Below are 26,487 nucleotides of genomic sequence, written 5' to 3'. Positions count from 1 at the left end.
GTTGGTTAGACGAGGGGTGCTGTAGGGCCGTCACCCAGCTTCAAAATTTTCCTCAACCTCACCTTTTCACCTATAAAACGGAGATGGTATATACATTTAGAAATTGTGAATATACTCTGTAAACTGAAGCACGGGGCACGTGCTTTGGGGCAGTGGTTATGGCCAGAGGTGGATGCAGATGACAATGGAAAAAGGCCAGATGCAAAGGGAAATTATCATCCTACAGTATAACTTGCATTTCATTAATAAGTGTTCGTTAAATGAAGTAGTTAATTTTCTGCTGCAAGAGACATCAACAAACAAGCAAACAACAAAACTTGCATTTCATTGCCCAGGGGTTCCTGACAAAAGAGGTTTTTACTAAAATAACCCCCAGCTCAAACCGCTTATTTATTTTTTCTACAAGTGGAACTAAGTTATTTCACCAGGGGGCATATTTTACCAATTTGTGTTACAGAATAACAACAACAACAACAACAACAAACCATTGCACCCCACATTATGAAGAAGCCACAGTTTCTCTCTCTCCCTCCTGCTCTCTCTCTTTATCCCCCTCCCCTTTGTCTCAGGGCAACTTTTATTGATTGTATCATAGAGCTCATTTCTATTTTCTTCATGGTTTAGTTGTTAAAATGCCACACTGTGCAAGGATTGGCTTCAGAAAGATCAGTTGGTGTTTCAAGTATGACCATTCCCATCCAACCCCACCACTGCCTACCCAGAGGAGGACTATGGTGTGTCGGGCGGGGAGGGGGAGGTTGCTGTGTGAGGCACTAAAGCAAATTGGGGGGTATTGCCAAACTCGACTTTGGGTGTACAGTTGCCGTGTCACTGGGTTTACAGTACAGAGGTGTAAGACAGTATGTGCAATGGACAAAACACCGAACGGAGAGTTAGGAACTTTATATTCTTGAATCCTGTCACTAATCCAGTGAGTTTGGGGCAAGCCACTCCCCATATTTAGCTCTGCTTTCTCAACTGAACTGACAGGGCCTGACCAGGGCTTTTGCTGTTTAAGAATCATTTTCTGATTCTTAGGGAATAAAGGAGGCACCCCTTAGGGTTTCCTCCATCATGACCACGCCCCCGACATGCCATTTCATTCCCATGGCAACGGCTGTTTGGGCTCCACTGACCTCCAGTTCTTTAGCAGCTGCTGCAGGTAGGAGGTTGCAGGACTTTGTTTGGGGGCCAGAGTGCTAATTTCTTCTTTTTTCTCTCTTACAGATTGAATTTATTCTAAAAGTTCTACCTACACCTCAGTGAGTTCACAGTACATGTTGGTGGAGTGTGAAGTCAGCAGCAAAAAGAGGTACGACAGCTTTAGTTTACTAAAAAACCCCAAACACTAATATGTAAATGAGAGTAACTAGGCATTTTGTCCCACATCAAATCTCATTTATGAATGGTTTTTGTTGGAGTTATCATATAACTGCCACACAGGCTTCTAACATGAGAGTGTGAAAGTGCTGGTCTGGAGGCAGGAGTTGAGCTAGGCCCCACTAGATAAATGTATGACTTCTGAGAAGTCCCTTCCCTCTCCAGAACACAGTTTCTTCATCTGTACAAGAAGTTTAGACTACTGATATGGGCTGAATTGTGTCTCCTCTGCCCCTAGCCCAATTCCTTTGTGGAACTCCTAAGCCCCAGTATCTCAGAATTGGACTTTATTTAGGAATTGGGTGGTGGATATGATTAGTTGAGTCGAGGTCAGGCTGGAGTTTGGTAGCCCCTAATGGAATATGACTGGAATCTTCATGAAGAGAAGATATTTGGACACAGATACAGACTCAGGGAGAATTCCATGTAAAAAGAAACACAGAGATCTGGGGGATGCTTCTATAAATCAAGGGTCACCAAAGTTTGCCTGCAAACTACCAGAAATTAAGTGAGAGGCACATAACAAAATCTCCTTCACTATCCTCAGAAGAAACCAACTCTGCCGACACCTCAATTTCAGGCTTCTAGCCTCCAGAACTGTGTGACAATAAATTTCTGTTGTTTATGGGGATCCCTGGGTGGCTCAGCGGTTTGGTGCCTGCCTTTGGCCCAGGGCGCGATCCTGGAGTCCCAGGATCGAGTCCCGCGTCGGGCTCCCTGCATGGAGCCTGCTTCTCCCTCTGCCTGTGTCTCTGCCTCTCTTTCTCTCTGTGTCTCTCACGAATAAATAAATACAAAATCTTAAAAAAAATTTCTGTTGTTTAACCATCCTGATAGAGTAGTTAGACGTGAGCTGGAGGCAGAGGCAGTGATAAATAGATGACATGTTAGAAGCCTGAGGTAGAACATCCTGACTTTGTGGCTTTTAACATCCTAGCTTTACAGCTTCCAACACCCCCGGGCTGACAGACCCGGAGCCACAGGCGGAGACCAGGTGCTTTCCTCTTCAACGTTGACCCCAGGGTAACCTATAGCTTCATTACAATATATTTACATTGTGGCTTCAAACCCTGCACCCCATGGGGGAAGATGGCCATGACAATTCTAGCAAGTACATTATAGGACCAAACACCCCGCCCTGAACTGGTAGGAGGAGTCCCTTAGATGATGGGACACAACCTCTATCGGAGACCCCCCCCCCCAGCGATGACCCATAACCTATGCAAACATAAAAAGAAAAGACACCCCTAGCCCCAGTGCAGTTGCCACCTCTGGGCCTGCTCGCTTTCCCACCTTGAGAGGGTACTGTCCTTAAAAAACTGCTCTGTGCTAGCTACTTTCCTTCTGGCTGTCTTTATTAGAGCGTGCATCCTCTTGTAAATCTTTTATGGGGGATCGAAGAGACCTCTGTTCACACAACACAGACTCTCTTCCATCAATAATAATTCAGTTTGCAATTTATTGTTAAGGTAGCTCCAGCAAGGCACTACTACTATATCTGTGGTTCCCAGTCTTTTCAGGACCAAGAACCTTTTTGCTCTTTGTCCTCCTGTGGACCCAATTCATTTATGTAACTAATATTTTTTGAGCACCTACTATATACCAGGCCCTTATTCTAGGCATTGGAGTTACACAAACTCACAAAGCAAGTTCCCTCCTCTTGTGTTCATTCTGTATGTTTTAAAAGATTTAGTTGGCCAAGTATATTATGGCTTATGTTAGTTTAGTAATAATTTCTCTATTTTCTCATGAGATAACCAAGATTACTTCATCGATGTGATACAATTAGTGCCTAAGATGAAAGAAAGGTCGTGTTCTAAGTAACTGTTAATCCCCTATGAAGAGTAAGTACGTTCGTTAGTTTTTTTTTTTTTAATATTGAAAATCATTCTCAGAAACCCCCTTACTACAATTATGGATCCCTAGGGATTCAAGAACCTCATTATTGGGTGATGAGCTAGAGCAGGGATGGCAAACTTCTCCTGTAAAAGGCCAGATAGTAAACATTTTAGGCTTTGTGGGTTACACGGTCTCTGTCACCACTAACACAACATTGCCGTTGCACAGTGAAAGCAGCTGTAGATGATCCAAACTAATACATGTGGCTGAGTTCCAATAAAATCCTATTTATGGACAGCGAAACTTGAATTTCACATAATTTTCCCGTATGGGAAAATATTAGTCTTCTTTTGATTTTTTTCAGTCATTAAAAATGGAAAACCCATTCTTTACTCACTGAGCTATAGGACACCAGGGGGGCAGGCAGGCTGTATGTATTCAGCCGGCTGGCCACAGTTTGCCAACCCCACAGTTAAATTCTGATTTTGCCCCAGTTCTGGAATTAGGCGATTCTTGTCCCCCTAAGGTCTAGGTGAGGCCCAGAGAGGAATCAAGTTTGAACTCAAACCGAGGCTTCCTGCTTCCCAGTCCGGAGCGCCCAACACTGTCCTAAGCTGCCGTGTTTAGTTATGATTTCACATGTGGTCTTTGTATCCATGTGGTGCAGAAAATAGATGTGTGGTCAGCGGCCCTTTCCAGGCGTTGACCATGTAAGGGTTGTCCTCTTATTAGCTGCCAGTGGCAACCTTATTTTGTCAAGCTGACCCCAGGCTTACGGCGCTGTTTTCGTTTATACTTCTCTCGGGTTGCGCGGGCCCGGGAGGCCCATCTGTCCCTTACTATTTGAGTCCCTGTTGTCTCATTGGCAGCTTTCTGAGCAGCTGCAAAATGTTTTTAACTTGAAGTGGAAGTTGGGGTCACCGGCGTCGTCAGGCCTGAACAGTCACGCTCAGCAAGGGCTCTTTCAGCTCTGACAGTGACTAGCTTACGGACTCGGGTGAGTGTTAAACTAACTCCTCCCACTTTCCCACGGCTGGACTTTCACTGTTGGTAATTATGAAGCATTTCTCAAGGGCTGGGGAATAACGTGCACCGCTTTGTGTGTGTGTGTGTGTGTGTGTGTGTGTGTGTCTGCGTCTGGAAACTGCTTGGTTGCCTAGGGCCACAGTCCTCTGCCCGGCCGTCCCTCGTGGCGGCCCCTCTGCTCCGGTGGCCTGGAAACCGCAGCTCGGCGACGGCCGTCCCGAGGGGCACCAAGCTTCTCACGCGCGCTCGGGGGCCGCTAACCCCGCCGCCCTCCGCGGAAGACCATGCTGCGAGGCAAGTCCCGGCTCAACGTGGAGTGGCTGGGCTACTCGCCCGGCCTGCTCCTCGAGCGCAGGCAGCTCCTGGCAGGGCGCACGCCGCGGAGCCCCGGCCGGTAAGTCACGTGAGCCCCCGCGCCCGCGCCTGCGCCCGCGCCCGCGCCGCGCGCTCTACGTCACCCTGGCGCGCCGCACTTGCGCATTGCGTCCCGCCGCCCGGCGCTAGCCGGCACTTCCGGCGTGGCACGCCTCTACCGGTCGCCTGCCGAGCGGACGGAGTGCGGTCCCGAACCCAGCCCGCCTCCCAGCCCCTGCTGTGGGCGCGGCTGCACCATGGAACGCCTCGATAAAGCGGCGCTGAATGCGCTGCAGCCGCCCGACTTCAGGTAGCCCCGAGCGGCGCCCCGGCCCGGCAGGGGCCCTGACCGCAAGGCCACCTGGCCCCGGCCTCGGCCTGGAGTGGGGTGTGAGGGAGGGCCCGAGCCGAGCGGGCGGGCCTGCGGTGGGCATGACGTCTGGACCCTCGGGCCTGCGGTGGCCGGGCTGCGGGGGGCCGGGGGGCGGAGAGAAGGGAAGCTGGTTGGGGCCTGTAGCGTCTGCACGCACGGGAGCCGGGAGCCGGGGTCGTAGGGGAGAGGTCGGCGGGCCTTCAGCTCCTGCTTCTGTCCTAGCACTTCCTCTCGCTGTCGTCTGTTTTGCGATCCTGCTCTCTGCAATCTCTCCCCACTGCAGGGTGAGCTCCCTGAGGACAGGAACCCGGCCTTCTCCATCTCCGTGTCCCCCCACGGGGCCTGCATCGTCGGGGCTTAAATGTTTGCTGTATGAACGAATGAAGGGACGAGAGTTAGGGGCTGGCCCTGGTTTGAGACTGCTTCATTTGGGGGAGTTAGTAGGATGGGGGCTGGTGGCTGAGTAGAATGGTATTGTGGCCCACTAGCCTAGCCAATGATATCTCGGTAGACAAAAGGGTGGGAAGGGATTTAGCTGCCATTCAATGTTGACCTACTATGTGCCAGACTCAACTTAGGTTCTTTATTACATGGGTTAGCAAACTAAGAAAGTGTTTAGTTCCCCTCTCTCCCCCTTTTTTAAAGAAGATGAAGTTACTCTGGATGAGTGACTTGCCCAAGATGACACAGTAAGTGTTGAAGCTGGCGTGTGACCAATCTCATTGATTCCAAAGACTGATCTTTGGAGCCCCGTGACCCTTTTCTCTCTCATGATGTCACTGTAGCGGTTTTTTATAATTACTGTTTACTAGTTGTTGGGATCTTTTTGGTCAAGTATACTTAGAATACCGTGTAGCCCTCCTAGACTGATTCTAGTGTTTCCTAGTGGAATTTACAGTGAAATCTACTTACATGAAAGTCTTGCTTGCCATAGAAGGAAACGTGGTAAGCTGTATCTGCCTAGCACTTGCTGCAGAAGTTCCTATGAAGTGGGTCAACTTTAGGTGGTTTCAAGAGTGGGGAAACAGTAAGGTTCATTCTGAGTTATTTCTTTATTTCTAACAAGTCTCTGTAACACCCATGAGAGATACATATAAGAAATCAACTGAATAACATCAGTTGCTTTGTTTTATGTATTTATTTCTTTTAAAAATATTTATTTATTTATTAGAGCGCACAGGCAAGCACAAGCAGAGGGGCAGAGGAGGGGCAGAGGGAGAGAGAAAAGGAAAAGCAGACTCCGCTGAGCAGGGAGCCTGATGCTGGGATCATGACTTGAGCTGCCCGAAGGTAGATGCTTAACCCACTCAGCCACCCAGGCACTCAGTTGCTTTGTTTTAGAATAATTTACCTGTTATACCCAAGCTTGCTTATGCCAGCAGAACTGCCAACTACGGTGGGGGTGTGGCTGGAAGCCAAAGAGAAAATGTCCTGTAAACACTAGAGGAAGTTTGCTAGTTTTCAGAAGTTTTTAGGCTTTACTTTATATATAGTCCCATACTTGTGAGGTCATAATCCAGAATAAACGAGTATTGGAGCTTAAGGTAAAGGTAGTAAAAAAGTTGAAAATAAACTATGAATTGTTAAGATGTGCCCATGCCTGACGTAGAGCATGTGGGGCTAGAAATTAACATGTAGAAAAGAAAAAATTATGTTTGAGTGGTGGAACTATAAATGCTTTTGTTTGCCTTAACACATTTTTATATGGTATTATCTTTTCAATAATAATGTTTTCTGGAAACCAGGTCAGATATTAGATACTCAAGAGAGATGATCTGAAGAACGAAAGAACGTTTTAACACTTTCTCTAGAATCTCAAGCTTTGTTTCTTTATCAGGTTAGATATCTTAACTTTGCATACCTAAAATGCATCCTTGGACTCAACCATAGAAACCTCCAGAAAGTCATGTTTTTTGTTGGGATTCATGAAAGAAGTGGTCAGGTAACTGACATTGAATCTTTATAGCCCTACTGTAGAACTACTCATATTCTTCATGAAGATTACACAATAAATTTCCCCAAACGTTTACTGCTAGGAAATGTTTAAAGGAGCATAAGTATGTCAGATGAGGATTGTGTAGCTCAGCGATCGCTGTAGTGGGATGTTAAAAAATGATCCACTGAAGTATGGAAAGAAAATACTAGAACTTCTACATGAGTTTATTTTCGCATTATCCTTTTCAGTATCTATTTTTGCATATGTTTTCTTTTTTAAGGGATGTATTGGTATTTTGTGTGTAGATGATCTGTTTAAAAAAATCAATATGCCTTTATATGGGGTTTGTGCTCAAAACTTAGATGGTTTAATTAATAGTCAAAAAAGTTTGTAGACCATTGTTTGTAAACCATAAACTTGAGCTGTTCCCTTCCCTTCTGGGCTTCCAGAAACTTCCTAGCTCATTTACACAGTTGTAAGAACCCTTTGCCTGGATTTTCTAAGGTTCCAGAGAAATGTGCAGGACTATATAAGAAACAAGCTGGCACATTAAGTGCTGTAATAACAGGTATGAGCTAAGTGTGATTGTGTCCCAGAGCAGTGAATCATTTCAGTTCGAGTGATCAGGAAAGGTGCCTGGAGGACAGGCTCTTTTGAGGGGGACCTTGAAGGCTGGGCTGTCTCCTTCCCAGAGATACAGATAAAAACCATAGCCTCTGAGGATTGCCAGAAACAAAATTAACTCCAATGTTGACTATAAGCATAAAGTGTGAAGTGTGTTAAGATAGTCTGAGATGGTTAGATATAAGAGACAAAAAGGACCTTAAGCTAAATGATTAAAACTATAGGGTTTACTGCTTTTAGAATGTAGGTGGTGGTATGTATGAGGTACAGATGTGTCCAGGGTTTCTGGAAACCTACTACTGCTTCACTTTCCATAGGGCTGCTCATCTGTGACAGTGTAAGGGACAAGTGCTGGAGTAGATTTACTTTTTGAAAAGTCAGTGAAACAACATTAAGGAACATTTTGAAAATGGGGAAGTTATTTTTGTATATTGATCTGGAGTCCTTTTTTATATGCACACACTTTTAACATGATTGAAATGGCATATGTCAGTGGTTGGTGAAGTTTTTCTGTAAGGGCCAGGGAGTAAATATTTTAGATCTTGAGAGCCATACAGTTTGGCACGGTTACTCAGCTTGTCCTTTGTAGCTCCAAAGCTATCTTAGATGATACATAAACAAATGGGTATGCCTGTGTTCCATTTAAACTTTATTTATAGAAATAGGCATTGGGCCCTTAGGCCTTATTTTGCAGACCCCTGATAAACATAATATGATATAGTTTGTCTTGTTCATTTGTCACATGATTAGTTTGTGAGTAATGGTCAGGATTCTTTTTAATGGGTCCATATATTGATATACATTAATTGTGAATTTTTTTTAAAATTATGGACATTTTATTGTATCCAATTTTGTTTGTGCTTTTATGTTAATCTTTTTAAAAAGATTTTATTTATTTATTCATGAGAGACCCAGAGAGAGAGGCAGAGACACAGGCAGAGGGAGAAGCAGGCTTCCTGCGGGGAGCCTGATGCGGGACTCCGTCCCTGGACTCTGGGATCATGACCTGAGCCGAAGGCAGACGCTCAACCACTGAGCCACCCAGGCGTCTGTCTTTTTTTCTTTTCTTTTCTTTTTTTTTTAATACTAAATTTATTTTTTATTGGTGTTCAATTTGCCAACATACAGAATAACATCCAGTGCTCATCCCGTCAAGTGCCCCCCTCAGTGCCTGTCACCCATTCACCTCCCCCCGCCCTCCTCCCCTTCCACCACCCCTAATTCGTTTCCCAGAGTTAGGAGACAGAACATGAAGACTTTTTTTCTTTTTTTATGTTAATCTTCGTATTCATGTTTTTAAGTAGCAGAGTATAAGCCTTGTTTTTCTTTATGTAATTTGAAAAGTGTGATTGCATTCTTCAGAATAGTTTTATTGTATTCTGAAGCAAAACTTTTCTCCGTTGGAATATTTCCTTGATTTTAAAATAATCTCTGGACAAATAGAATTTACTGAATAGAAGGTGTTTTGACATAAATTTTTAATGCATCCATGTTACGTGAAGACCATCTAAGTTGCACTTATAGCTGTTTAATTCAAAGAAATTAAAGTAAGTTTCCTTCAGCTGCATCCAAATTGTTCTAGGCTGCTTTTTTTTGGAGATTTTCATACCTTGTGTGTACTGTATCCAGCTAGCACTTGAGAGGATGCTTTGTGAAGGAACATGCATTAATTGTTTTCTGTCCATCTCCTTTGCTACCTCCATTATAAATTCTGTAATCAGGGTACACTTGCGTAGCACTTTGGAGACTACAAACCACTTTCATACTTTGATACTTCCTCTCACACTGGATCTGAATCATAGTCTCTTGGGTGTTCTTTGGGTCTTTAGGATCTTTCAGTTTTGAGTCCCTGACTCTACTCTTCTTCCTCTGGCCACTGCTTCCAAGGCAGAGGCAGGGTCTCCAGCATCTTCTCTGTGGATATTTATAGTGTTTATGGACACAAAAACAATTGGATATGGTTGTACAGGTTCTGATTTTCTCTTTGTTTACTTTATTCCAGAAATGAAAGTTCATTAGCATCTACCCTGAAGACGCTCCTGTTCTTCACAGCTTTAATGATCACTGTACCTATTGGGTTATATTTCACGACTAAGTCTTATGTTTTTGAAGGTAATCTTAGATGAAAAAACAAGACATTTTTCCTCTTAGTATATTTAAGATTCTGTGTTTTTATGATCTCTTTTAATCTGTAAGCTGGATATTCTTAATTTGCTTCTTCCATCTGTTTCTGTTTTGCTTCTCAAAAATCATGTTGTTCAAATGAATCTTCTTTCATGAAATTAACTTGTTCATCACTGAGTTATTTTAGCGTGACAGTGTATTTGTTGATGGTTTTCTGTGAAATAGCTTGCAGGTCCTTTCTTTTACTGGCTGACGTGGGAGGAGGAATTTGGGGGAATGTACCTTTGGTGGCAGACATTAGTAGAAAAAGAAAATAAAGTCCTCCTTTTTATGTCAAAGTCCTTAAGTGATAATTATAGTTTTCACTCAGAATAATGTTCTTTGTGCATAGAAGGTGTTCAGATCTTTAAACGAATTCTTGATTTATCACCACCCGAAGTATTACTTTTTAATTGCCTGATGTTAAATAAATATGTAGCTAAGAAAAACTAGTATGCTTTGTTTTTTGCACTTTGATAAATTTTGGAATAAAATGGAAACTTTTTTTCTCTTGATAGGCGCCTTTGGGATGTCCAATAGGGACAGCTATTTTTATGCTGCTATTGTTGCGGTGGTCGCCGTCCACGTGGTGTTGGCCCTCTTTGTTTATGTGGCCTGGAATGAAGGCTCACGACAGTGGCGTGAAGGCAAACAGGATTAAGTTGAACATCACCTTTTGATAGCATTAAATTGATTTTTAAAAATGGTAAATGTGTCTCGGATATTGATGATTTCAATAAAGTTGAGAACATGTTAAAATCAATCTGAAGGAGTCACATTTGACTAGTGTAAATTTTGGTCCTTCTAATCCAATGATTTGTATCATCAGTTTTAACTGTATGAGCCTCTCATTTGCCAATGAAAATTTGGAAAAGTTAAGTTGGTCACTAACAAGTATGTTAATTTAGTTACATGTTCTGGGAAAAATTTGATTATCTCACCACCAGAAATGTTTTACAGTATTTTTCTCTTTTGGTTGGTTTTAAGGCTTACTTCTCTGGATATGTGAAGATGCACACAGTGAAGGAAAGAAATCTAAACTATTTTTTTTTTTTTGCTGAAACACTCTTCCTTACTATCACAAAAGTCCTGGTTTGTTGGATTTTAGGTTGTAAATTCCTGTGCAAAATTGCTTGAATTGTGGATTTTGGACTTCATCTGAATGTCACTGAGAAATTTTGCGTAAAGTGTAATCCCTAGTCCATAGGAATCTTTCATTACATTATTTCATGGGAAGACTAGGCCAAATCACGCCTATTCATGTCGAAGGACTGGTTTATTGAAGTATCTTAGGTAGCAAAGCAAAGAGATAGCTACCTGGGCACTCAGCTTTTGCAGGCTACCCTGTGCTTTTAGGCTAACTTTTTAATGATCTGCTGTGCTCTATCATTCAGCAATGAAGTTTTGCTTTAATCACAGGGTTTTTGTCAGCTCCCTTTCAATTTATTTTCCCGCCTTTTTAATAATGTCTGTGATAGGAATTTACAATTGAATGTGTCCATTTTCACATATGTAGGAAGCATAAACAATCCTGAAAGATTATTTTGATCATCATCCAGTAAGTATTCTTGGGATTGCTAGTCAAGTCTTTTTTTAATCAAAGCTGTTATGTCCCAGATATCTATAGTTACATCCTCTTGAGGTCCTATCTGATAGAAAAAGACCCTATGGTTTACTTCAGCATCCTTAGTCTGTTCTTTACAGCTGCTTGATACTACTTGTATGTAGTCTAAAAACACAGTTGGAAAAATGTGTATTGAAACAGGAAGAGAATTTAAATTCCCTGTGTTGTTGCCGCCTGGAGATAAGCACTATTTTGTTTGACATCCCATGTGCATTTCCTAATGCTAGTTCAATACACCGAACGTTTGGTTTTAGTTCAAAATCTGCCTTTGTTACCTCACGGCTATTTGCATTTTTTTCCCCGGATGAGTGCTTTTTGGCCAATTTCTTGAAAAAGCACATTCTACCTTTACTCTTCTTACTAGATAGATATCTCATTGTTCCAATTTCCTGTTACTGGTAATTCTTAATACAGCGACCCTGGCTATTTTAGCCATTACTGATTTGTTTGTTCACCTTTTTTTGTTGTGCAACTGGACTAAAGGAAGACGGAGATGGTTAGGCATAAAGGCTAAGTAGGCTTTTGTGTTTAATTTTTGAGAAAAAGTGAAAGATGATTATCGTAGGACTATTTATTTTTGCTTATGGTTGAATATTGTCTACAGTTTGAAATGTCTTTAAGCAGTTACTCTAAATGTAAAGTGTTTTCTTAAAGACTACAGTTTGAGTATAAAATTGAACAAATTTAATATAAAATTGTAGAAGACCCTTGTTTGAGTCTGGGATACTATGTGGTGAATTTCTAAATGGTCATCCCTTTAGATGCCTTGTCATACTTAGAATTGTTCTCCACCTAATTGCTTTTCTGTAATGCCAAGGTTTTGTACTTTTCGGATCTCATGCTGTTTGTAAAATATGAATGTCCAACGGTAGATTATTTTGTTTGATTTCAGACATTTGCTGAATAGAAAATATTATGGGTTGGGTGTTTTTCTGCAAGTAAACAGGGATTCATGCAAAAGCAGTTGTAATTTCCTCTTGGAAAAAGTCCCAAGTGTTTGAAAGTTAGAATTGGATGCTAAGGTTGATATTTAGGATTGTTATAATATAGGGCTTGTCTTCAAACCAGTTCATTTTTCCTGGAGTTTTAACTGTTAACGCAGTATTCTGCTGCTCTTGAGATGATGTACGGTATTTGACATTTAGATTTATTTTTCAAGATGTCTCACTGATTTCCTTGTGCTCAATGTACATACTTCAGGATGTATAGAAAGGAAACTTACAATTGAGCCCTTATACGTGTTCTAAGCTAGGAATATGTTCACTGTTGTTTGAAAATGGATTGCAAGAATAACCTCAGTTAGGAAGCGTGACTTGAAGTGTTAGCACAGGCTACTGATAAAGACACTACCTTCCTCACCTTGCCTCCTATTTTGCCCCCCAGAATATAATCTCTTCTTCCCCATTGTGCTAGAAAGTTAAATGTGTTATAGAATGCATCTGATATCATTATCTCTTCAAGTGGATAGATACTGTTTTACGTGTAACAGCAGAATTCAACTTTGAGTTGTTACTGAAGGAGCCTAAATATCTTTAAAAAAGGATGGAAATCGAACATATACATTATAATAATTCGACTATTTTCATCAGAAAAATCTCATCCCCTTTGTCAAAAGAGTCAACTGATTGCCTTGATATTTATCTGCCATTTTCAGATAAATTTTTAAAATACAGCTAGAGCACCCAAGAAGACCAGTAAAAACAGTTAAATAAGGTGTACCCAGGCAAAGATGCTGGCCAAAGGTACATGAAATGCAGGATTTAAATATCTAGTGTGTATTTCTCATCTCTAGACAAGTTCATGTTTATTGTTTTATTTATGATCGAGTTGTAGACCATTGTTGGGTCCACGTTATAAATGGTTCAACAGTGGCACAGAATTTGTCACTTGTCTGAGGTCAGCAGCAGATTTTCTCTGCAGTCAAGCGATCTGTGTCCTCCAACAGAGTAGTACAACTTTAATTAGTTCATACTACTCTTACATGTAAGATAAATTTTGCAAGAGCTGGGCTGAAGCAACACGATGATAACTTGGCAAGATTTCCTTTTTCTTTTTGCAGAAGGGAAAGGGTCACCTGAGAAAATAAATTATTTTCAGGGACTTCGGGAATCTAACCATAACTATTACATGTAATTTATGAATAGTTGAATCCTTTATCTATTGATGAAAATAGTCTGGGATTCCTCAACTACCATCGCTCCTGGCCACACTTTCTTTCCTGTTTCATGACTACACGTACTTGAGAGTAGTATCTGCATTCCTTTTAAGGTGTTCTATCAGCCATATTTGTCAGTTACACGGACTAGTCTTCCTTTTTCTCAAGTTCAGTGAAATCTCACTGAACAGTAATAATAGCAATAGCTAACAACATCTGCACAGCACCTTACAGTTTGCAAAGAACGTTCACATATTCTTGTTTGAGTTTTGCATAGTGAACCTGTTACGAGATGTCTCCAGACATCCTTGCTGAAGATGTTAGAATCTTCAACTCAGTAGAGTCATTGAGTATGCTGTAGTCTTTGAATAGTGCCCTGACTAGGGGCAGGGTTTAGATGCGCTATTTTGAAAGCTGTGTGTAATTATCAAAAAGGGGGGCTTGAGTTCTTTAGCCACTTGAATCAGATTTACTTTTGTAAGTGATACTTTTCTAACTGTTACCCGGATGGATTTTGTATCCGTTATATTCTAGCCTGTAATTTGTATGAATTTACCATCTGTTGTCATTAAAAAAGTGTTCATAATGCCACTTCGGTGTGTCCTCATTCAATGAATAGTAAATTTATTAATATCTTTGTTTTTTTAATACGTGTTTACCTCTGTTTATATCATATAAAATGGAGTTGTCAAGGACAAGCTTTTATGCAGTAATTGTAGACCAGAGATGCTCAAACTGGTGGGGGGGCCCTGAGGGGTACTGAGACAGGAAGGCCTGGTTATACCCCATCTGGTAGGCCCATCAGAAGTGGTGTGGCAGGAAACAGGGAGGAGGGCGGGGGGTGGTAAGAAAGCAGCATCTTACCCTGTGGCTTTTTTTTTTTTTAATTTTTTATTTATTTATGGTAGTCACACAGAGAAAGAGAGAGAGAGAGGCAGAGACACAGGCAGAGGGAGAAGCAGGCTCCATGCACCAGGAGCCTGACGTGGGATTCGATCCAGGGTCTCCAGGATCACACCCTGGGCCAAAGGCAGGCGCCAAACCGCCGCGCCACCCAGGGATCCCCTCCTGTGGCTTTTTTTAAAAGATTTTATTTATTTATTCATGAGACACACACACACACACACACACACAGAAGCAGAGGGAGAAGGAGGCTCCACACAGGGAGCCCGATGTGGGATTCGATCCCGGGACTCCAGGATCACGTCCTGGGCCGAAGGCAGGCACTAAACCGCTAAGCCACCCGGGGATCCCTGGCCTGTGGCTTTTTAAAGGAAATTATTTTGGGAGTGAATGGGCTTCGAATACTGCTAACGGAGTAATACTTGTGACCAATTAAATATGGAGGTAGTTACTTCCTAGCCCTGTCTAGCAGGCCACCCCTTCCTTGTGCCAGTTGGCCTTTGTCCATGGTCCTCCAAACCACCTTTTGATTATACTCCCAGTTCCTTTCTGTGCTTCTAAGGGCTCTAGCTAGTTCTCAGTAAATAACATCCACTTGTAAAAAAGATTGGAGTCATCTCAGTATCAAAATATACAGATTATATACAGTCATATTTACATACAAAAGTACAGACTATAAGATGTCCAGGGAACTCAGGACACATGTAATGGCATTGCAGAAACCACTGGAATCACCTATGATTTACTGCCCAAACCTACTGAGTCAGAACCTCTGGGGGTGGGGCCTGGAAATACATGTCTGTACCAGGCCATATCTGACAAAGCCAGTTTTGAGAATTGCTGCTGGAAATTGGGAACTGTCAGTGTATGTTTTTAATGCTAGACTTGAAGATGTTTGTACAAAGCAGCCCCGAAATAGGTACTTTAATAAGCAAAGGTAGAGTCCTACAAAATGCTATGTATTGAAAACTCAGCTTAAAATCAGGAGAGCTTTCTTGGGTCCCTGACCATCACCTTGACGTGCTGTTAAGGAATTCCATGAAAACTGGTAGGGGGGACAGTCCTCTTAGAAACAGCTTAGACATATTAAGAAGTGGCCACTGCTGCATCTCTGATGCCTTCCTCTTATTTGGAATTCTTAACTGTTGTCTTTGAAAAGAGGGGAAAAAACAGCACAGGCATTTAAGAGAATCTGGTTTCAAAAGTAAGGGAATTAATGGAGAAGACTGGAAATAGTTTCCCAGGCATATCTGCTCTATGCATAGTATGATTCCCCTGCCTCCAAATATTTTACCTGTCACTACTTAGAGCTTCCCACTTCATTTCCTGTACACCTTGCTGTTTTGCCCATGCTCACTCCCACCTCACAGCTTTACACTGGCTATTCTCTTTGCCCGGGACCCTCCCCCCCCCAGATCCTCCCAGGGCCAGCTCTTTCTTACCCTTTGGGTATCAACTCTCATATTGCCTCTCCAGAAAGGCCTCTCACAATACATAATACTGGATGAAATTGTCCTGTTTGTTTACCTCCCTCCACTATGCTGTATGCTCAGCACTGTCACCGCTGAATCCCCAGTGCCTAGCACTTACTAGTAAGAATGCTCTTGGCCAACTGGAAGTAAGAAACCACAGTTCCAACTGACTTAAACAATGGGAGAGGCAAGAGATGGGGTCAATCCATTTGCACAGTGTAGACTTCCCACCCCATTTATCTGTGATTCTCTCTCCTCAGTGTGTTGGCAACAACCTCAGGCTTTCTGGCCTTGTGATGACTAAATGGCTGCAGCCATTCTGGGGTTTCATCTACACCACACATAGTCTTCCTGTCACTGATCATACCCCTTGGGCTTCACTCTGAACTAACTCCGGTTACATTCCCACCTGTGAAATAATCACTTTGGCCAGGCAATGCCAAGCATTGGTCCATTTATGCCTGGACAAGTGCCCAGTCCTGAATCATTCACTTGGTTAACTTAGGCCACTCAGTGACCACCACTGAGGAAGGGGTTTGATGCTGGTGAGGCTCCCAACATGTTCGCTGCAGGGCTCAACAGATTTGGCAAATGAAAATGGCAGTATGCACTATGTACACATATGTAGATATGGATGGAGATGGATGTGGACAGGGATATAGACATAGATATGAATAGAGGGAGGGGAGTCATGCACTTTGGAGCGTGGAACCAATGTCAGTGTCAGGACAGGGCAGGACCTGGTGCAGGGCCATGCTCCGAAGGACCTTACAGCTGCATGAGGGCTGGGCTCCTAGTAAGTGGCAAGATACCAACATGGTCCCTCTGTACCAAATTTTGTCAGTTCTGCCTCAGGAAGAAAACCGAAACAGTTGGATTGTCATCAGTCTTTTTTCCCATCTCTGTGGCTTCCTGTTCGCAGGAAAGAGCACTCTGCTCTGAAGCCCTAACACATCCCTTCTCTCAACCCCTCCCCACTGCCACCCCTCCCCACTGCATCTATGGTTCTTTATAAACACGGGAACACAAGGGTGGCATGCTTTATGCCTGCATACAGGCAAAGCAGCAGTGCAGCTGGATACGCTCTTTGTGGCTATGGCACATGGGGTTTTCCTGTTTAACCAGCTTTCATAGAACATAGCGATTGCAGTCATTCAGCTAGAGTCCCACTTAACACATGTCCCATAGACAATACTGGTAAAGAGGCAGCCTGGCACCTGGGTCTACGAATACTTGCCAGTGCTCTGCTGTGTGATTCTGTGATTTTCAGCAATGTCATCAAATTTACCTCTGGCCCGTTAACATATACAAAAACAGAAAAAAGTTTCAGTAGAAATAATCTGATTTTTCTCAGCTATATGTAGCTATAGAAAGACATGTTTTAGGGGCACCTGGGGGGCTCAGTGGTTGAACTTCTGCCTTTGGCTCAGGGCGTGATCCTGGGGTCCTGGGATTGAGTCCCACATTGGGCTCCCCGCAGGGAGCCTGCTTCTCCCTCTGCCTATGTCTCTGCCTCTCTCTCTGTCTCTCATGAATAAATAAATAAGATCTTTAAAAAAAACCCAAAAAACAAAAGAAATACATGTTTTATTTTTTTAAAGATCTTATTTATTTATTCATGAGACATGGAGAGAGAGAGAGAGAGAAGCAGGCTCGATGTAGGGAGCCTGATGTGGGACTCGATCCTGGGCCTCCAGGATAAGGCCCTGGGCTGAAGGCGGCGCTAAACCGCTGAGCCATCCGGGCTGCCTGAAATACATGTTTTAAAGAAAAGCGTATATTTCATGGCCTGATGTTATTGCTTTAAAAATATTCACAATAGAAAATGAAAATGTTTGAGAGCTGTGAGAAGTGGAGTCTACTTACATTTCTTCATTCCATTTCTTTCTTAAAAATTGGATGTATCAGGCAGCCCGGGTGGCTCAGCGGTTTAGTGCAGCCTTCGGCCCAGGGTGTGATCCTGGAGACCCGGGATCGAGTCCCACATCAGGCTCCCTGCGTGAAGCCTGCTTCTCCCTCTGCCTGTGTCTCTGCCTCTCTCTCTGTGTGTCTTTCATGAATAAATGAATAAAATCTTTAAAAAAATTGGATGTAGAACAGGTTGAGGGCACCATGCTTTCCCCTGCCCCCAGTATTTCTTTTCTTTTTTAAAGCAGTGGTGTGGAGCCCAACGTGGAGCTTGAGCTCACAACTCTGAGATCAGGACTTGAGCTGAGATCAAGAGTCAGATGCTTAACCAACTGAGCTACCCAGGTGCCCCTCACCTAGTATATCTGCTGCTTCTACTTAGAAATTCAGTCCTCTGCTTCCACTCTTTGCTCAGTCCTCCCTCCTGACCCATCTCAGATCAACTAGAATTGGGATTGAAAGATGAACAATAAACGGATGGAAAGCCCATTAAAATAGGATAAGCAAGAGAGTTAAACCAATTTTTCCAACTGACTTGGTAGAAGGGTCTGGTGGGAATTGCCGTGTGTGGTAGGCCGAATTCTAAGGTGCCCCCCCAGGGTCCCACTGCGTGGTGTACTCGCCTTGTATCCTGTCCGCCTCTTGGCTATGGATGGAACCTGTGAATGTGATGGGATAGTAGCTCTCTGGATTAGATTACTACATGAGTTTGCTCAGGCCTCCATAACCAAGTACCACAGACTGTGTGGCTTAAACAACAGAAACATATTGTTGCATAGTTCTTCTGGGGGCCAGAAGTCCAAACATCCAGGTGTTGGCAGGGTTGGTTCCTTCTGAATAACCTTCAGTTGTAGGTGACCATCTTCTCCCTGTGTCTTCACATGCTCTTCCCTCTGTATGCCTGTGTCCTAATCTTTTCTTATAAGTACATGGGTCATACTGGATTAGAGTTCACCTCATAACCACATTTTATTTTATTTTTAAAAAATTTTATTTATTTATTTGAAAGAGAGAAAAAGAGCACAAGCCGGGCAGAGGGGCAGAAGGACAGGGAGAGGAAGGAGCAGACTCCCCACTGAACAGGGAGCCTGATGCAGGGCTCCATCCCAGGATCCTGGGATCATGACCTGAGCCAAAGGCAGACGCTTAGCCGACTGAGCCACTCAGGTGCCCCCTAATAACCTCATTTTAACTTACTACCTTTTTAAAGACTTAATCTCCAAATACCATCACGTTCTGAAGTACTGGGTGTTAGGACTTCAACATAGGAATTGAGGGGAAGGGGACACAGTTCAGTCCCATAATGTAATATTATATAGTCTTCTAGGCAGATGATTGACTCCCCAAAGATGATCACATCTTAATCCTTGGAACCTGTGAAAAAGGAAGTGAAGGTGCAGATAGAGTGAAGGTTGCTATTTGGCCGACTTTACAGGAGGGAGATTATCCTGGATTATCTGGTGGGCTCAATATTATCACAAGGGTTTTGTGGGAGACTAAGATAAAAATAGCACTCCCAAGGTATACTCACCAATTTCCAGATCCTGTGAATATTACCTTCTATGTCAAGGGTGGATATCACCTTATATGGAGAAAGATGTGATTAAATTAAGGATCTTGAAAGGAGGAGTTTACCTGGGTAATCTTGGTAGATAATCTTTGATAATCCCTCATAACCTAAATGCAATCACATGTATCCTTATAAGAGGGAGTTTGAAACAGACCCACACATAGGAGAATGCCCCATGAAGACAGAGGCAGAGACCGGAGTGATGTGGCCACAAGCCAAAGAAGCCTGGGGCCCGCAGAAGCTGGAAGAGACAGGGGAGGATCCACCCCTAGAGCCTCTGGAGGGAGCACGGCTGTGTCCATGCCTTGATTTTGGATTTCTAACTTCTAGCTGGAACCCCATGACTGCAGTTCCTTGGATAGGTCACCAGCTTCTCAAAACACCAAGAGCCCAGTGGTGTGCTTAAGAGAGTTCCAGGGGGGAGCTTCACAATTTGGTTCTCAACGGGCCTGACCCCCACCCCCATTTCTGCCTGGGTAAGCACTAGTGGTCCATGCATTTCCATGCAGGTAAGCATCATATCGACCAATTTTACTCACACACTGTATGCCTGGTGTCCTGTGCCTGCCACAGAATAGGTATCCCCGTGCATGTGTTGAGTGAATGAATGTCCTTCCATATTATATCCCTTTATAGAATTCTTTCTATCGAGTTTGACATTAACATACGCTTTCTGTTTCCTTGAGTCCCTGAGGCAGCTAGGCCTGCAATGGAGAGGGAGTGCATTGCGGGGACAGAGGCAGGCCTGCTCACCCCACACTAGTGGCAGGGAAACCTCCAGACTTCGACCCCATATCTGCCCTTAACACAGTGTTTTCTACCGAATGCACATTATTCATATTTTATAACATTCGAACACATGGTTCTTCATCTATCAGAAATAGATATAGCTTTCTTTCTAGAAGATGTGTGTTCTTTATGTTAATACAGTGGGTCTTAATTTGTAGCAGTTCTATAACAACAAGTGATGAATTTTATGTTGTTATCTGTTTCATTTAGCTTTGATTTTACTACTACTACTACTACTACTACTACTACTACTACTACCAATCCGTTTCTTACTTTTAATAACCTTTGGATAACTTCATGATGATCTCCAGTCCAGGAGATTTAGCCCAGTCAATGGGGTGATCATTTGAGCAGGATCCCTCTAAACAGAAACAATAGATGACTTAAGTGTCACAGTAATCTCAAGGAGCAAACTTCTTGAACTCTGATCACATGTTAAAATGCACGTAATTCCTTTAACAAAATAAGTATCGGTATTTTGAATATTTAATTATTTCATTATGAATATGCAGTGGGGGTTTTGGTGCTTAAAGAGTTCTTCTCTCTGCATTAAGCTTCAACTTCTTTGGTGTAAAGTCATTATCTTTCATGTTCTAAAGAATTTTTACTGGGTTTTCTGACACTCTGTCAGACTGTATATACCTTGCAAACTGGCTCGATGTGTGTTTCGAACTTCTTATTCCAAAATCTGTGAGTTGTAAAAGTTCCTAAATGAAAACTATAGTACATTGAAACCATTCATTATAATCAATGAACCTACACTGACACATCATCATCACCCAAAGCCCATAGTTTACATTTGGGTTCACTCCTGGTGGAATGCATTCCATGGGTTTGGACAAAAGTATAATGACAGGTATCCACCATTGCAGTATCATACAGAATAGTCTCACTGTCTTAAAACCACTTCTGTACTCTACATATTCATCCTTCCTCCACCCCAACCCCTGGCAACCACTGATCTTTTTACTGTCTCCATAGTTTTGCCTTTTCAAGAATAACACAGAGCTGGAATCATAGAGCATGTAGCATTTTCAGATTGACTTCTTTCACTTAATATGCATTGAAATGTCCTTTCATGGCTTGGTAGCTCATTTAAAAAAATTTATTTGCAAAATTTTGTAACGTTTTATGAGATTTTATTATAACAGAAATATTTTATTTATTTATTTAATTTTTATTGCAATATAATTAGCATACAATGTTATATTAGTTTCAGGTGTACAATAGGATTCAACAATTTTATACATTTCTCAGTGCTTATTATGATAAGTGTCCTTTTCATCCTCTTCTCTATTTTACCCATCCTCTCACCTACTCCCCTCCGGCAACCACCTATTTCTTCTCTGTATTTAAGGGTTTTTTGTTTGTTTCTTTTTTTCTTTGTTCATTTGTTTTGTTTCTTAAATTCCACACATGAGTGAAATCATATGGTATTTTTCTCCACCTGACTTATTTCCTTTAACTTAATACCCTCTAGGTCCATCCATGTTGTTGGAAATGGCAAGATCTCATTCTTTTTTATGACTGAGTCATATTCCAGTGTGCATGTGTATACCACATCTTCTTTATTCATTCCTCTATGGGTTGGACACTTGGGCTGCTTCTGTATCTTGGCTATTGTAAATAATGCTACAATAAAAAGAGAGGTGCATATATCTTTTTTGAATTCATGTTTTTGTCTTCTTTGGGTCAATACCCAGTGGTGGAATTACTAGATTATATGGTAGTTCTATATTTCATATTTTAAAGAAACTCCATACTGTTTCCACAGTGGCTGCACCAATTTGCATTCCTAGCAACAGTGCATGAGGGTTCCTTTTTCTCCACATCCTCGCCAACACTTGTTATTTCTTGTATTTATGATTTTAGCCATTCTGACAGGTGTGAAGTGATATCTCATGGTGGTTTTCATTTGCATTTCCCTGATGATTAGTGATGTTGAACAACTTTTCATATGTCTGTTGGCCATCTGTATATCCACTGAGGAAAAAATGTCTATTCAGATCCTCTGCTCATTTTTTAATTGGATTATTTCTTTTTTGGTGTTGAGTTGTATAAGTTATTTATATATTTTGGATACTAACCGTTAATCACATATGTCATTTGCAAATATCTTCTCCCATTTTCTAGGTTGCCTTTTTGTTGTGTTGATGGTTTCCTTCATTGTGCATAGGCTTTATATTTTGGTGTAGTCCCAGTAGTATAGTTTTGTTTTATTTCCCTTTTAAAAAAAAATTTTTTTATTCCTTTCATTTTTTTTATTGGAGTTCAGTTTGCCAACATATAGCATAACACCCAGTGCTCATCCCACCAAGTGTCCCCCTCAGTGCCTGTCACCAGTCACCCCCACCTCCTGCCCACCTCCCTTTCCACCACCCCTTGTTCGTTTCCCAGAGTTAGGAGTCTCTCCTGTTCTGTCTCCCTCTCTGATATTTCCCACTCATTTTCTCTCCTTTCCCCTTTATTCCCTTTCACTATTTTTTATATTCCCCAAATGATAGAGACCATATAATGTTTTGTTTCCCTTGCCTGAGGAGACCTATCTAGAAAATGTTGTTACAGCTGATGTCAAAGAGATTACTGCCTATGTTGTCTTCTAGGAGTTTTGTGGTTTCAGGTCTCAAATTTAGGTCTTTAATCCATTTCAAGTTTATTTTTGTGTATGGTATAATAAAGTGGTCCAGTTTCATCTTTCACAGTTTTCCCAAGATGATTTGTTGAAGAGATTGTCTTTTCCCATGGTATATTCTTGCCTCCTTTGTCATGGATTAATTGACCATGGGTGCATTTCTGTTCCATGGATCTATTCTATTCCATTGGTCTTTATGTCTCTTTTTGTGCCAGTACCATATTGCTTTGATTACTACAGCTTTGTGGCATATCTTGAAATCTGGGATTGTGATGCCTCCAGCCTTGTTCTTCTTTCTCAAGATTGCTTTGGCTATTTGGGGTCTTTTGTGGTTACATACAAATTTTTGTATTATTTGTTTTAGTTGTGTGAAAAATGCTGGTATTTTGATAGTTGTGTGAAAAATGCTGGTATTTTGATTGCCCTGAATCTGTAGATTCTTTGTTTAGTATGGACATTTTAACAATATTTGTTCTTCCAATCCATGAGCATAGAATATCTTTCCATTTGTTTATGTCATCTTCAATTTCTTTCATCAGTGTTTTATAGTTTTTGGAGTATAGGTCTTTCACCTCCTTGCTTAAGTTTCTTCCTAGGTGTTTTATTGTTTTTAGTGTAGTTACAAAGGAGATTTTTTCTTAATTTCTCTTTCTGCTACTTTATTATTAGTGTATAGAAGTGTAACAGATTTCTGTATATTAATTTTGTGTCCTGTGACTTTACTGAATTCTTTCTCAGTTCCAGTAGTTTCTGGTGCAGTCTTTTCTGTATATGGTATCATGTTATCTGCAAATAGTGAAAATTTTACTTCTTCCTTACAAATGGTACCTTTTATTTCTTTTTCTTGTCTGAAGCTAGGACTTCAATTAGTATGTTGGATAAATGTTGTGAGAGTGAACATCCATGTCTTGTACCTGATGGTAGAGGAAAAGCTCTCAGTTTTTCACCATTGAGTATGATGTTAGCTGTATGTTTTTCATATATGGCCTTTATTATGTTGACAAAGTACGATATCCATTTATGAGAAAAACTCAACAAAGTGGGTTTAGAGGGATAGCTCATTTTTAAAAATGCTAAATAACATTCCATTGGCTGGATATACCATGGTTTGTCCATTCACATATTGCTTCCAAGTTCTAGCAGTTATGAATAAAACTGCTATAAATATCCATGTGCAGGTTTTGAGTGACAGAAGTTCTCAGCTCGTTCAGGTAAATACCAAGGAGTACAATTGCCATATGGCACGTTAAGAGTTTGCTTAGTTTGGTAAGAAACCACCAAACTGTCTTTTGATGTGGCCACACCATCTTGCCTTCCCACCAGTGTCCCCATCGGTGGTTCCTCTTGTTCCCCATCCTCGCCAGCACTTGGTGTGGTCAGTGTTTGGGATTCGGGCCATTCTACTGGGTGCATAGGTTGTGTCTCATTGCTTTCATTTGCAGTTCCCTGATGACATGTGATTTTGAGCTTTTTATGTATTTCTTTTCTATTTGTATATCTTACTTGGTGAAGTGTTCAAGCACATCTTTATAATAAATATTTTAATAAAGATTAAAAACCTGACCAACTTTTCAAATGTTTTTTAAAAGCCATCTTGTTCACTTGGCTGCTTCCCATTTCCAGAAATAAGAAACGTTTATGTAGACTCTAAAGTCTCTAAAGTAAACATATAAACCAAGAATGCCCATTTTGGGGGAAGCATATTGGTCAAGGAGACAGAAGGTCTGAGTTCTGGTTTCTTCTTGCCACTAAACATGTCTTAAGCAAGTCACTTCCCTTTCTGAATCTCAGTGTCTTCTATAAAGTAAGAGGAATGGCTAGGATGATTTCTAAAGTTTTTGCAGCTCTAGCTCTCTTAAGTTTTTGTATTTTGTCAGTCACTAGAGTGGCCCATGTCAGTATACAGACATCTGAGTCCTTTGATTGCCTTGTGGTAAATTTAATATTATCATCTTGAAAATTTTCCATATTTCTTTCTGTACTGAGATGAAGAGCTTTGAGCGAGGCTGAAACCTAGCAACCGGCTCTCCTGAAATATCTCATTGAATGTGTTGGACATAGAGTGTGTCAGAGGAGAGTATATACAGCAAAAATGGTAACCACGCTTGAGCATTAATTTCATTCGGTGACTCACCCACTCTGTCATCCGAAGATGGCATTGATCTAAATTGTGACCTTTTCTTCCAACTCATATCATTAGAATAATGCCAGTAAAAGGGCAGTGACTCACCACTGGAGCAGATTCTTCTTGAGAAAATTAGCAGAGCTTTGTCATGGAAATCTTGGTCAAAGGGTCTTTTATTAACTTCACCTGGTGAGCAAGCCCATTTTTTTGCCCAGCCAGTTAAGGGCCTCTTCTGTAATATGTTCTGTGGATTCAATCTAGCCCGACCATGTTGTTTTGTTGATTCTTTCCCCTTCTGGCAGTACTTCAAGCTTTGAATGCACAAAATAATTTTTTCCACTGAATCAGTTGTTAATCACCATTACCTCTATAATTTGAAAGGGCTTAGGAGGCTTGTTTTGCATCTGGAATAGTTTTCATACATCATTTGTGGACCCAAATCCCCCTGTTGATATATATTAATTGCATATCCACACTGTCTTGTAGAAGTGGATACTCAGAGTGACAGGGGTGTTGAAATTATTGTTTCCCAGTTACCAAATGAGCACATCAGGGAGAAGAAATATCTAGTAGTTATGGTATTCAAAATAAAGCCTAGTAATTAGACACAGCTTGCTTATTAATTCAGCTTACCCTAGTCTTATTAAATTATATGTTGCTTGTGTTTAACCTGCACTTCCTTAGCCTACCAAATTCTAGAAGACCCCGGGTGCAATTACTTGTATTCCTTCTGTAAAATACTAACATAAAATTACATGTACTTGGAAACTTGATAAATACCTTCCAAAGCTGGAAGCAACCAACTCACAGTGGTCCAGTTCAACTATTCATTGTATGTTAGAGGCCCAGAAAGGGGAAGTAACTCACCAAAGGTCACACAGCAAGTCATGGAAAAGCTGAGACAGTTCCCAGGCCGGTCCCCTTGGTATCGTAGAGTTCCTGGGGATAGTGTTGAGTATTCAGGAGAGTGTTAAATGATATTCTGTGCCAATTGCTTAAGAAGCATATCGTATATGTAGAAACATTGCTTTTCCAAATGGTCCCCACTGTATCAGGTCTAGGATTTAAAGGGTGGAAAATTAAGATATTTTAAAAATTCCCTTCTGTGGCCCCTCTTGGTCTTCAGTAGACAAGATGCTTTTAGATTCATGTTGTGCCTAGAAGTCAGCAAGATTGATTTCCACAAGAGGAAAAATTTAGTATCATGACTTTATGGAACACCATGTGTGGACGTCTGCTTTGGCATGAAGCACCAAGAGTAGCAGAAATAGAAGCACTACTGATGTGTAATTATTGAAAAAATCCTTCTGGTGAATACAGGGCCAATTATCAGCTTCTGGAGGTAATATTACCTTTTTTTTTTAATCTTAAGGTTTAGGTTACTAGTTAAATGTTTTATCATCATTTTTATAGATCCATTTCCTAGTCAGTACGAATTTTCTTTTCTCTGCAAGTTTACATACTTTCACAAGAAGCAAACTGTGTAAACTAAAAGTAAATAACTGAGTTGTTTATGTTTCAGAATACTTATGAGTTTTAAGAAAACTTAGGGCAATTCAATAATTGGCTGAATCATCAAGCTAAAGTTGGGCTTCAGAGGCTATAAATAGCAGT

General features: G+C 41.5%; 1 protein-coding gene across 19 annotated transcripts in view; it reads left to right on the top strand.

Moving 5' to 3' along the window:
- Positions 1–4,030: 4,030 nt before the first annotated feature.
- Positions 4,031–26,487, top strand: part of VMA21 (vacuolar ATPase assembly factor VMA21) — a 75,454-nt gene continuing 52,997 nt past the window's right edge. For 4 of the 19 annotated variants that reach the window (XR_013374901.1, XR_013374896.1, XR_013374897.1 and 1 more), the window contains exon 1: positions 4,753–4,909. Coding sequence is in view for 4 of the 19 variants with exons in the window: in XM_077888883.1 (XP_077745009.1) it covers positions 4,857–4,909; positions 5,256–5,342; positions 9,535–9,644; positions 10,214–10,356 (393 nt within the window). In the remaining 15 variants the exon portion in view is untranslated. Of the gene's footprint in view, positions 4,217–4,379; positions 4,640–4,728; positions 4,910–5,255; positions 5,343–6,882; positions 6,915–9,534; positions 9,645–10,213; positions 14,066–26,487 lie in introns of those variants that run through there. The other 15 variants (XR_013374900.1, XR_013374906.1, XR_013374903.1 and 12 more) reach the window with 12 other exon arrangements.

The sequence above is a fragment of the Canis aureus genome, chromosome X (genome assembly GCF_053574225.1).
Source record: "Canis aureus isolate CA01 chromosome X, VMU_Caureus_v.1.0, whole genome shotgun sequence".
NCBI lineage: Eukaryota > Metazoa > Chordata > Mammalia > Carnivora > Canidae > Canis > Canis aureus.
This window is presented reverse-complemented; position numbering and strand designations above follow the sequence as displayed.